At 38.3% G+C, this 13,203-nt stretch overlaps 1 protein-coding gene and 1 long non-coding RNA gene across 2 annotated transcripts in view; both read right to left on the bottom strand.

The window, feature by feature from the left end:
- The window catches only part of LOC133534647 (uncharacterized), a 40,300-nt gene extending 27,436 nt beyond the window's left edge, over positions 1-12,864 (bottom strand). The window contains exon 1 of the long non-coding RNA XR_009802070.1: positions 12,350-12,864. This is a non-coding gene — a long non-coding RNA (uncharacterized LOC133534647). The remainder of the gene's footprint in view (positions 1-12,349) is intronic.
- On the bottom strand, positions 6,665-11,064 carry LOC133534646 (uncharacterized protein K02A2.6-like). The gene has a single exon (XM_061873854.1). It carries the CDS (start codon positions 10,948-10,950, stop codon positions 6,799-6,801), a length of 4,152 nt encoding a protein of 1,383 aa, XP_061729838.1. The 5' UTR covers positions 10,951-11,064; the 3' UTR covers positions 6,665-6,798.
- Positions 12,865-13,203: the final 339 nt, after the last annotated feature.

Below are 13,203 nucleotides of genomic sequence, written 5' to 3' on the forward strand. Positions count from 1 at the left end.
CACGTACAAAAAAATAACATTGTTAAAAATTGTGTGATATATGGAACTCTTGAAACGCGAGTCCGACTCGCGCTTGACAGGTTTTTGTTGTTAACCTTGACGAGCACTTCAAATTAGAATTGAAATAGAAAAAAAGGAAAGTTAATATTCAAACAGGACAATAAAGTGACTAAATTTTTATTTTACTTTATCAGCAGCTGTATGTATCTCCATTAAATTTCAAACTTAAATAAAAATGAAACGTGCTATACTTTAGGGACGAATTTAACACAATAATCTGACACGAAGCGAGGCCTGAATTCTGTTTGAATATCTAATTCCAATTCAGTCAGTATCAACACGTCGCGTTTTACCACGTTTGGTTTAGCTATTACAAATGCGGGAGCGAGTGAAACAAAACTATTCCAGTTACACCAATACGTTAAATTTTCATGCGTGTATTATCCTCCAAAGCCAGCCATTGAGCGCTATCAATGCTATTATCCACCACCCTTGGAAACCAAGTCAAGAGCTTAGTGGATAAATATCTACATTGCCTGTCAGTTCCATTGTCTTACTCCCACACCGTTATTAATATTATAACAATGCTCGGGCTAATAGTCGTTTATTTTAATAGCCATGAAATACTCGTAAGAATGATTGATTTTATATTTTCTTGTCCTGACGGATTATCTAAAAGCGTTGAAAACTTTACAAAACATTGTCCCTTATGTTTGCGCGATATTCTAAATAGTGGTTGTTTCTAGATGATTTTTAGAAGTGATATGAGTGAATGAAGTGATCTCATAAACCTAAATTAAACTAATATTTTCCTAGGATTTGTTTGCTTCTTACTTACTCCTTACTCAGTTGGCTCAGCGACCCAAAATGAGACTTGGCCTCCGAAACAAGACAGCGCCACTTTTCTCAGTCCTGTGCAACTTCTCGCCAATTGTTGACTCGAAGTTTTGGGCGAATTTGTTTGGTAACATAACTGTATTTGAATGTCCTTATTTTCCATAATATACGACTTTGTTTGATGCAATATTCCACAGTATGAAACGTTACCGTGATCTACTAAAATTTTATATAAATATAAAACATGGTCAGACAGACATTCAGGGCGCTGAAAGACATAATCTGCTGTACGTCGGAAATCGGACCCGTTCTACAAAAAACTGTAAAATAAAGGCAAGCCTTTAAATGTCAGAGAATAAATTATCATCGTAAGATGCGTAACGCAAATAAAATTAAAACAAAAAATATTACTATAAAACAAACAGGCAATTGTTATTTGTACAACAAGAGAGCAAAGTTTGATATTTCTTCGAGTGCTTATTTTGAATCCCGTGCAAGCGAAAGATTCTATTACAGATTTATATTCTATAATAGAGATACTTATTTCGGGGGTCTAATATAGACCGTCAATATACCGTTGAATTACGTATGCACTTATTTTTGTCTCTTTCTTTATGCTAATGACGTGAGAGGTATAAAGACAAAAGAATCGAAATATTTCGAACTTGTATTAGGCCCCGCACGTTGAAATGACATTCGAATATAAAGGTCAGTGGAATGTTATTTGGTCTCACTCAGTGAGCATAATGCGATTTTTCTCATTGTTTTTAAGCAGCAAATTACCCTTATTCCAGCTGCTGACGTGAAAATAAATATAACAACCCGCCACAAAGCACAAAACCCGACACGTAAAAACAACAACAACAACTAAGTATAACAGGTTAGCACTGATTGACTAGCATGTTATCTTTTCGCGGATTAGCAAAGTAATATTTTTCGTTTTAATAAGTATGGATTTCCTCAAAGCAACGCCTGATTCAATTCATTATTTGCAAATAAAATTAATTTACCGGCGTACTCTGAAATAGTAAAATAAATGCAAGTAAATAATTTCAACTTTTCAGGCATTTAGGTCTTTACAGAGTGGCTCCAGAAATTGTTATAAAACTAAAATGAAATGCAATGACATGATTAATAATACGGTGGTTGTGGATAGTGAATCATTTTTCGGATGAAGAAATTTTCAAGCTAGGTACTTGCATAATGATCATGTCTGTGATAAAGACACAGTCCCGTGGACAAAGTCGTTTAAAGAAGTCGCAATATTAGTTTTGTTCTCTGTCTATATATCCCCTTCACTTTCTTTATCTCCTTAGCGTTTATCCCGGCTACCTCCTTTACTGATGCATGCATGGTTTTATTTATCCTCTTTTGTGAGGCGATTGGCACGTAAGTCATCTCTCGTAAAGTCCAAGATTTCTCCTTCTACAATATGTTTTGTTTACTACTAATTTGTGAATCTCATATTTTCGGTTTTCCCTTTTCCCTTTAACCCTGTAGTGCATGGTTAATTAGAGTGGAGAGTAGAGTGGTTCGTGGTTAGTGGTTGGTTTGGTGGAGAGAGGGTAGGAGGGTGGAAGAGAGTTTCACAGATAAATTTGAAGGCTTTTATTTTGATAAAGTGAATATTATTGGAAATAATCGCTCCAAAGTCCAAAAAAATCCTCTTCTAGCTTTTGAAACGTGAGTTTGACGTGAAAAGGTTTTTTTTTACAAGTATCAATGGAAATTATATGTTAAATATAATAGGATGGGTATTATCTTAGCTTTTTCAAAAAGTTGTCCCTTAATAAAAAGACGTAAGTGCCCCGAATTACTCCCTTTTGTTTTTTATGTCCATAATATCTAGGTCCCTTTAGTAGTATGCTTATTGTGACGGACGAGCAACTGCAGAACCCGACATGCTCTTTAGTGACCATTTTTTTAAAAATATAATTGTTATGGCAAAATATCAAAAGCGCCAAGATCTTGTAATAGTGCAAGAAATAAAACCAGATGCCATAACAATTACTTCATAGAGTACTTTATGAACATAAATAAAATAACTGCTAGGAAATAGGTATTTGTTTTAGAAGGGGGCAAAGTTGTTGTTTAACCGCTCGTGCTAATATTGATACCCGAGCAAGCGAAAGATTCCAAAATTGAAGCACGAGCGTAGCGAGTTGTTTGAAAAGTGGAATCTTGAGCGTTGCGAGGGTTGCACGGCACGAGGGTTAAACAAACTTTGCCTCCGAGTGAAACACAATTTTTTTTCACCATTTTTCATTTTTTAGTTTTTAAACAATCAAGAGGGCCTTTACCAGTTGGTGTGGTGAAAAAACATATACGCCTCGAATTGCAAATGGATAAAATCACAAAGTAATCTAGAATTAATTCGAGCTTTAATAGCGTTCCATTCGAGTCAAACACGACGCAAATCATCAACTATTACTCCGGTCTCCAATAAAATTTTACAGCTTTTTTCAGAGCAGTGTTGCAGCATCGCAGTTAATTGCTTCTCAATATGACATGGCTGTACTTTTATGTCACACTTATATTTATAACAGTCTTAGTGTCTAGTTGACATATTTATCATTTTAAGATATTATATCTTCGTCGTGTAGAACTGACCTGGAGGCGTATACAACCAGACGTAACGTCAGATTGTTGTATACGCCTCCAGGTCAGTTATACATGACCAAGATATATTATATCTTTGTCATGCAGAACTGACCTGGAGGCGTATTCAACCAGACGTAAAGTCAGTTTTGACACTGACAGATCATATCCATAACAAACCCAGATCAAATTCATAACCTGTTATTACAAACATAATACGCCTACTGTTACTTTAGACGCGAAAAACGTGACAATGCATGACACATTTGTAGCGTAACAATGTATCTATGTATAATGAATTACCCTCAAACGGGCCTATAAGTGGATTTACGTTGCCTTACGTCATGACATGACATGAAAATCCAACATTTGCGTGTTCGGCACAACAAATGCCCTGCAAATTTAAAATAGCTACGTCTCTTAATTCTCTCACAACCTGCCCCTAAAATAAATTATTCCACAAGTCCTTTAAAGCGGCATGATGAAATGGGAGCAAAATAGATATTTTTTCTTTCATTTTACCATAATGTTTCCTCACGGGCAATCTTTTAACAAAAGGCCCTCCCCGAAACGGCCTGTGTAATGATTATAAGTGGTCATATTCCCCCCTGGCCGGCGTGACTAGAGAGCCGGTAATGTGTCGCTGACCTTTTCAGAGCGTCGTGATATCGCCTCCATCATTTACTTGATGTAATGATATAATCTTCTATATCTATATATTTAACGTGAAAGACCTGACTGACTGACTTAAATCAACGCACAGCCCGAACCGCTGGGACTAGAAAGTCCAAATTTAGCAAGTAGGTTCTTTATAAGGTCTAGGGGTCCACTAAGAAGGGATTTTTCAAAATTCATCCCCCAAGGGGATGAAATGAGGGTCCAAAGTTTGTATGGGGTTCAAGTTTTATTTTTAGTTAGGAATTCGAAACTTCGTAAAACGATAAATTATTATAATACAACAAAACAGAATTCAGTGTTTTTGCAAATTGTTGATGAAAAAGGGGCTGAAAGTTTGTATGGAGATCAAAAAACTTTTGAGTGTGGGGCTTGAAACTCTGTACATGGGCATATTATAAAAACACAAGAAAATTCATTTTAGCGTTTTTAAATATTCATCCCCTAACAAGCTTAAAAAGGGGTTGAAAATTGGAATACATTACACATTCTTTGAGACTTCTTATAAAGGCATAATATAACAAAACAACATTAACTGAACTTCATTAAAAATATAACCCCTAAGAGGGTAAAAAGGGGATGAAAATTTGTCTTGGGGTTAAATTTTTTTATAGTAAGTTAGAAACTAAGAAACTTCGTAAAAAGGTGTTGTAATAAAAGGAAAAAAACAAATTTCAGCGTTTTTTTAATTTCATCCCCTAAAAGGGTTAAAATGGGGTTGAAAGTTTGTATTAGGTTCAAATTTTATTTTAAGCGAGGAACTTGAAACTTCGTAAAAAGGTATTTTATTAAAGGAGAATAAAACTAATTTAAGCTTTTTTTTATTCGTCTCTCGAGGTGGTTAAAAAGGGGTTGAAAGTTTGTATGGACATCAAAATATTTTTCGAGTACGGAACTTGAAACTTTGTATATTTGCATATTATTAAAATAAAAGAAAATTAATTTCAGCGTTTTCAGTAATATGTCACCTAAAGTGGTGAAAAAGAGGTTGAAAGTTTGTATGGAGACAAAAATGTTTTTTGAGTGTGGAACTTGAAACTTTGTTTATTATATATTGTTAGAAAACAAGAAAAGTAATTTCAGTGCTTTTAAAAATTCATCCCCTAACTGGGTTAAAAAGGGGTTGAAAGTTTGAATCCATTACAAAATGCTTTGAAAACTTCAAAGATAGTCATAATACCCGATAAAAAAAATATTTCAACATTTTTGGAAATTCAACACCTAAGGGGGGTAAAAAGGAGATGAAAGTTTGAATGGGGTTCAAGATTTATTTTAAGTTAGGGATTTAAAACTTCGTTAAAAGATATATTATTAAAATACAAGTAAACTAATTTCAGTGTTTTTGAAAATTAAAGGTGGTTAAAAAGGGGTTAAAAATTTGTATATAGATAAAAAAACAATCAAATGCGGAACTTGAAACTTTGTATGTGCGCATATTTCAGCGTTTATAAAAATTCATCCCCTGAAGGATTAATGAGTTGAATTTTTTAAGTAACGCTAAGCGGGAGCTACTATGGCCAAAAACTTGAAGTTAGCACATCAGCGGTGGCATCATGGTTCCATTTTTATCACTTATTATCACTATGCCCCCACTTTCGCGCTGTTACAGTACAGAGTTACAGCCTGGTGACAGACAGACGGATAGTGGAGTCTTAGTAATACGGTCCCGTTTTTAGGTACCAAACCTTAACAAGTTTTCAAAATATCTCCCCTTACTTATGAATGCGTTGAAAGTTTGAATCAATGCAAAGCCGCTACTGAGATAATAAAATTAGTATTGTATGTTCTAATAAATATTTTGCACCTACTAAAGATGTAAAATGTTCAAGATAAGATTCCACGCGGACGAAGTCGCGGGCAACAGCTAGTTAACTATAATTATAGTCGCAAATGTTTCGTAATTAGTGTTATTTGTGAACTGACTTGATTTGAATGGATCGTAATGCTCGGCCTTAAAATAGATCCTCCGGGCAACATATGCGTGTTTTGTAACATCTTATATACAGGGTGGGCAAGCAAGAAGTATACATTTTGTTTTTAACTTATAACTATGTATATTAAGTTCAAAGATTATTAAGTATTGTTTTAAAAATATATTATTCAGGGTCGGCAAATACACGCGGAACATAATGTCTAACATATGTCCACCATTAGCAGCAGGCACATGTAAGCCCTTATCATCGCAATTTTCAGCATATTTTCTCACATTTTCGGCGTTATCTTAGTAAATTTGTGTCAGATAGTCTGTTTTAACTGTTTAAATTTCATCAGCTTGTTAGCATAGACACGTAACATTTTAGATAGCCCCAGAAATAAGTCAGGAGCTGTAAAATTTGGGGAATTTGGGTGCCAATCACTGTCACTTATTCTTGAAATTAATCGAGCAAACAACGTGTTTTAAACAACACAAACATTTGAGAAAGAATTTTTTGCTACTAGAGCACATTTGGCAGAAATTATTTTCCATATACACTCTTTCTTGTGTAAGTAGCTGTTTTTGCGTGCCTTCCAAACTTTCACGTTAATAATAATAGTGGGATACTGTAGTATATAGGTATAGGTTAAGTGGCGATAAGGCAAACGACCGTACTCAGTGGACACTAGTTTATTACTGGCGCTTGGGGTAGATAGACAAACATCACATTTCACCACCATTATTTTGAGACCTATAACAAACAAAGAAATAACTTAAAAATATTGTTTATAGTCAACCTTTTTCCTAGGCCGACCTTTTCTTGAGCAATCGATAGGCATGCCTGACTCCTTATCTATAACACGGCTTTGTTCAGGGGGTGTCATCTCACCGCCTTGAGACTGGCCGCCTAACCCTGACAACACAGCGTCCGTGGTCGACTGGTCGGTCGCCTCCGACCACTCATCATTCTCTTCCCCTTCCTTATTTCCTGTTTCGACATTAACCTCCAACTGAGGAGATGAGTCTGAGCTCAATTCTTGCGATTCTTCAGTGGCCGGTAGAATGGGGGCTGAGGACGTTGGTTGGTCTAACATAGGAGGCGACGTTAAGGAAATTGGTTCAATAGTTTCCGGATGGTTCTTATTCCCTACGTATTTAATTATTTGGTCGATATGCCTTTTCGCGATAGTATCATGATCGTGAAATTTTACAGAAAACATTCGGTTACCTATACAATCTAATATTGTCGCTATCGACCAATAACCTTTCCGACCTTTAAACCACTTAGCCCAAACTGTTTCTCCCAATTCAAAACATCGATTTTGCTTTAATTGATTATCTGTCCCAACATTGCGTGTTAATTTACATGGTTTAACTAAATCTAATCTACATCGTAAATTGCGTCCCAGCATAAGTGACGCTGGAGTTTTCCCTGTAGCACAATGGATTGTATTTCTATAATCAAAAAGGAACCCTAATAATTTTTCATTTAAATCGTGTTGTTTTAAGTTTTTGTTTGTCAATAATATACTTCGAATCATTTTTTTGCAGCATTTAACAGAATTTTCGGCTTGTCCATTACTAGACGGGTGGTAAATAGGCGATGTGATAGACAAAATGCCATTATTCTTACAAAAAGCATTAAATTCTGAAGAACAAATTTTTACATCATTGTCCGAAACAAGGGTACACGGAAGTCCATATCTAGAAAATATATACTTCAATTTCGTGATTAATGCATTCGTTGAGGTGCCACAATCCATGTTTACACATTCTAACCATTTGCCGAACGCGTCAATTACGACTAAATATACCTTTTGTCCTACAGATAAATAATCAATGTGAATACGCTCCCAAGCAGTAGCAGGGCGCGGCCAGGCGGAGGGAGCCGCGCGGGGGGGAGCGGCGCGCTGCACTGCGCACACGCTGCATGCCCCCACCCAGCGCTCGATATCGCCGTCGATGCCGGGCCACCAGAACCTACTCCTGGCCGCACTCTTTGTTTTTACCACGCCAAAATGCGCCGAGTGGAGTTCTTCCAACATGCGATCTCTAAACACGGCCGGAATGACGATCTTGTGTCCTCGAAATAGACACCCATTATGCCATTCTAAATCGGACTTGCATAAAAAGTATGGCTTAATAGCAGTACAGTCTATTTTTCGTGGCCACCCTATACGCATATACTTACTGACAGTCATAAGTACATTGTCAGCCGCTGTCGCCTTCTTAATATCGTCAAATGAAACCGGCTTAATATTTCCATCTAAGAAGTTAAGAAAAGATACGTTATTATCCTGTTCCCGGTCAACGACCTCCCGCGTTGTTATCTGCAGCGGTGCACGTGAAAAATAATCCGCCACCTGATTATTCTTAGTATTTATATACTGTACATTATAATTGTACGCTGAGAGTATAATCGCGTATCTTTGTAGACGCGACGCAGTAGTGACTGAAATTCCATTTTTCTTTCCAAAAATGGAAAGCAATGGACGGTGGTCAGTTTTTAAAATAAAGGGATCCTGACGCCCATACAAATATTGATGGAAATATTTTACTGCAAAGATTATCGCCGTGGCTTCCTTAAAAATCTGGCTGTAATTTTTTTCACTCTGTAAGAGTGACCTGGACGCGAATGCAATTGGCCTTTCGGAACCGTCAGGCGCCAAATGTGCCAAAACGGCGCCAAGACCGGAGGGTCCAGCATCAGTGGTCAAAACCAGTGGAGCCTCCGGGTTGAAATGCGCCAGCACACGATCAGATGCTAGCTCGCGCCGCACGTTGTCGAATGCAGCCTGTTGGCGCACGCCCCACTGCCATTTCGCGCCATTGCGTAACAGCTCGTGCAACGGGTGCAACAATGAAGAAGCGTTAGGAATAAATTTCCGATAATAGTTGACAACTCCTAGGAACTGCTGTACCTCGTAGACATTTTTAGGAGGCGGAGACTTAAGTATAGCGGTCACTTTATCTTGACTCGTCCTAAGACCGTTTTTATCGATAACGTATCCCAAATAAGTAATGCTAGTTTGAAAAAATGCACACTTATCTCTTTGTAGACGCAAACCCGCGTCCTGCAACCTTTTCAAAACTTCACGAAGCCTAGCTAGATGGGTAGCTCGGTCGGGACCCGTGCAACATACATCATCTAGCCAACACGTGACGCCCTCTATACCTGCCAGTAATGTTTCCATAGTACGCTGAAAAATTGCTGGAGCATTAGCGAGACCATACAACAACCGGGTATATTTAAACAATCCTTTAGGGGTATTTATGGTTGTTAGAATCTGAGATGATTCTGACAAACAGAGTTGATTGTAGGCATTACTTAAATCCAATTTTGTATAATGCTCCCCTCCCCCTATTTTGGCAAAAACTTCCTCTATTCTGGGTAAAGGATATTTGTCAATTTTTAAATCTTTGTTTAAAGTGCACGAATAATCTCCAGCTATTTTAAGTTTCCCGTTAGACTTTAAGACCGGTACGATAGGCGTCGCGTAGTCTGAGAAGTTAACCGGAACTAAAATACCTACTTTGACAAGCCTATCCAGTTCCTCTTCCACTTTACCCTTCAGGGCAAAAGGTATTGAACGCGGTTTGAAAAACTTGGGTACCGAATTTTCCTTTAGAAACAAATCGACCTCGAATTTATTAAAACGCCCTAACTCGTCTTTCCAAACATCTGAAAAATCACTAAGTAATTGTGGCAACTCATCGATATGCGGTTCGGGGGTTAATTTGTTATTGTCACACACCAACCGAATCTTGAATTTTGCCATGAAGTCGCGGCCAAGCAAGGGAGGACCGCCGTTTTGAACGACGTAAATTTTCAAATGTTTAACGGTTGACATATAACAAACTCTCCCTCTAAAATATCCTAACGGTAAAATCTTATGGCCATTATAAAGACACATTGACAAATCGGTTTTATATAATTTTCTTTTTTTGAAGAACTTTGAATAAAGTTCGTCACTAATAACACTCGCCCCCGAACCGGAATCCAGTTCCATCAGAATCTGTACGTCACTAACAGTAACAGGCAATTTAATAGGTTTATAAGTATCAACATACCTTCTTGCGTTAAAAACCTCGCATTCTTTGCATACATCGGAGTCGTCCGATTCCGTTTGTATGCAGTGAAGCCTAGATCTGCCGCCACCGCCCTTTTGCGCACACACTTTTTTCAAATGTCCTTTTTGACCACAACTTTGACACCGATACCCCTTAAACCGGCACTTTGCTGCATCATGATTCTTGCGGCCGCAAACCGCGCACAAACCCGCGCCGTCGCTAGCGCCGCTGCCGTGGCTGCCGTGAGTAGCGCGAGCGCCACCAGCGCGTCCGGCGCTGGCGCGGAATACCGACTCCTCTTTCACCTGCACCGGCTCCGCCTGCGCCACGTTGGCGCGCGCTGCCCGAGCACATGCCGCCTGTTGCGCCACCTCCAGCGCTTGCGCCAGGGTTAGCGTCGACGAATCCTTTTCGAAAAGCCGATCACGCTCAGGACCCGCTTTCAACCCCAACACGAAACGATCACGCAGCAAGATGTCCAGCGCCGACCCGAACTCGCAAAACACCGCGAGCCCTCTCAGCCGAGCCGCCCAATCTTCGAGACTCTCGCCGGTCATTATGGTCGCCTCATAAAACTTCGCTCGATCAGCGAACGTCGACCTCCTCGGCGTAAAATGGTCATTGAGTACTTTCACTAGATCCGCAAACTGTACGTCTTCCACCTTCTTTGGATGCAATAAGTTGTTTGTTAATCTATATGATTCCTCTGAAAAATGAGTTAGCAACACCGCGCACTTTTTTGCATCGTCACTTACACTATTCAACAACAAAAATTGGCTGAGTCGACTGTGAAAAATTTGCCAGTCCTGCGATTTATGGTCAAACACTCCTAAATTACCGATAAAATTCGCCATTCTCGTCACCAGAATGTAATATATAGGTATAGGTTAAGTGGCGATAAGGCAAACGACCGTACTCAGTGGACACTAGTTTATTACTGGCGCTTGGGGTAGATAGACAAACATCACAGATACTCTTCTTGTAACTACTTATGACGTGACATAAATCGACGTCTAAAAATTGGATATTGTTATTATTGTAGGTACGTATATTTTAGAATTTAACGACTTCACAATTGTAAAAAATATACGCTGAAATACGTTATGAAGGCTTTTTATGTAAAAAACATTCTGCAAATAAACAGTGAACACTAAATTTAGTTAATAACTATACCTATGAGTAGTTAGTACATAATTACATACCTACCTAAATGTCCGTTTCCACTTCGAACAATGACCTCTACTGACCTACATCTACATAAGATCTTTATTAATTCAAAAGGCAGGTAATGTAATTACGAAAGGTACCTACATTAAATAAATATAAAAATATTAAATAGGTATCTAAGCAGTATAATCATTCGTCAGGAACATACTCGTAATTCTAGATATTTAATAGCTTGCCTCGCTTTAGTTGCCAAATTAAAATAGTAATTAACGTGTATCACACACGACCTATAGTAGATTGTTAACCAAGGGATGAAATGGTGTCTTTCAGCCGAGTCAAACACTACTTTTCATTTCGAATACTAGGAAAGTAAAATACATGTATATTTAAAAATACATGACTAAGTACCTTTTAACTAACAATTTAAGTAAATGTATCTTTATTTATGCAATGGGGAGTAAACGAATCCCCGGCAAGCTCGGCCGAATTTCACCTTCCCATACAAACGGAGTTTCTTTCTCCTTTTAAAACTACGTGTTGGATTGTAATGAACCTTTGCACATACAATGACATGAGGTATATCTAGCCATGTAATTAGTTTATATAGCTCCAGTTTATAAAACAAACGAAATAGAGCAAAAACAAGTTTTGTACGAAAAACTTAAATTTGCTGTATTTTTAATTATGATATTTGAAGCTATAAACTGATTATAGGACTAGATATATCTTATCCTATTGTAATAAGTACATACAAAGTTTCAGAGCAATTTTGCTAGTCGTTTTAAAATGAGAGCGTAACTACGTTTGTATGGAGAACTGAGCTTGCTGGGGACCCTTAAATATCAGAATGGAAATTGTATAATAAATCCATTTAAAACAGCATTGTAATTGTTTATCGTAAAAAACAATAAAAAACGTACCTACTTGGAAAATAACATGCTCTAGCGCAGAAACAGATCACTTTCTGCACACTTTTTAGAACAACAATGACCCAGTTTCAGGGCATGAGAAATATTTTTGTGACGTATAATTGCCATGTTTTTGTCAGAAAAAAAATCATGACACATACAACTTTAAAAAAATTACCTTGATAATTTTATAGCTAGCACACTTGAGTAATCCGATACATGCCGGTGTCACTTCACGAAGTTTCGGGCGCAGGCGGCACGGGCAGCGTGCGGTGTGCGCCGACCGGCGTCGGGCGGCAGACTGCCCCGTCGCCCGCCCGACCCCTACCGGTTTCCACCTACTAACACCGGGACAACATTGTGCTTACAATAAACACGGTGCATTCGATAGCTCTTCGATTTTTTGTAAATGCACATTTAAATAAATTTCCAAACCAAAACAGAACATTGGAGTTGCGTTGCCTTGTTTTGTTACTAGTTCCTGTAGCCACCATCTTCAGACCAGCCTTGATTGCACCGTATAACATTGCACTCTTACCGAACTTAGTTTGGTCTTGATCATACTCTGAACATACACACCATTTATGAGATCATGTCTTTCCTGTAAACATGTCCAAAGTTAAATGGTACGATTGCAGGTACCATTGTCCTCTTAAATAGGTTGCCACGTTACGTTCTCTTCCAAAAGCAGCTATTTGGAAGAGCAGCTATACGGAACTGATAAGGGTATGAAAAGAAGATGGAAGGTGAGGAGATTATAAATTATAACGAAAAATAAGAAAGTCAGGGGTAGGTTTAGCTTGAATCATTCTTTATTCGGAGACGAAGAGGAGGGCGTGCGCGAGGCACGCAGTTGAATACAAGTAGCGTGGAGATAGGATGGCGTACCAAAGTCCATTTTCAGGTGGTGTTGTGTAGTCTGGCAAAGGTCAAGCGTTGCGACGTCCGTCAGGGATGACTGGAACCGTAATAGGCACGCGCTGCGAATGTGCGTTAATTTTTGGGTGAAAGCGCTAATTAATAAGTTAGCCA

The sequence above is a fragment of the Cydia pomonella genome, chromosome 2 (genome assembly GCF_033807575.1).
Source record: "Cydia pomonella isolate Wapato2018A chromosome 2, ilCydPomo1, whole genome shotgun sequence".
Taxonomy (NCBI): Eukaryota; Metazoa; Arthropoda; class Insecta; order Lepidoptera; family Tortricidae; genus Cydia; species Cydia pomonella.

What these genes read in the sequence shown, in the direction of transcription:
- LOC133534646 (XM_061873854.1), bottom strand. Translation starts at nt 10,950, where the DNA reads ATGGCGAATTTTATCGGTAATTTAGGAGTGTTTGACCATAAATCGCAG.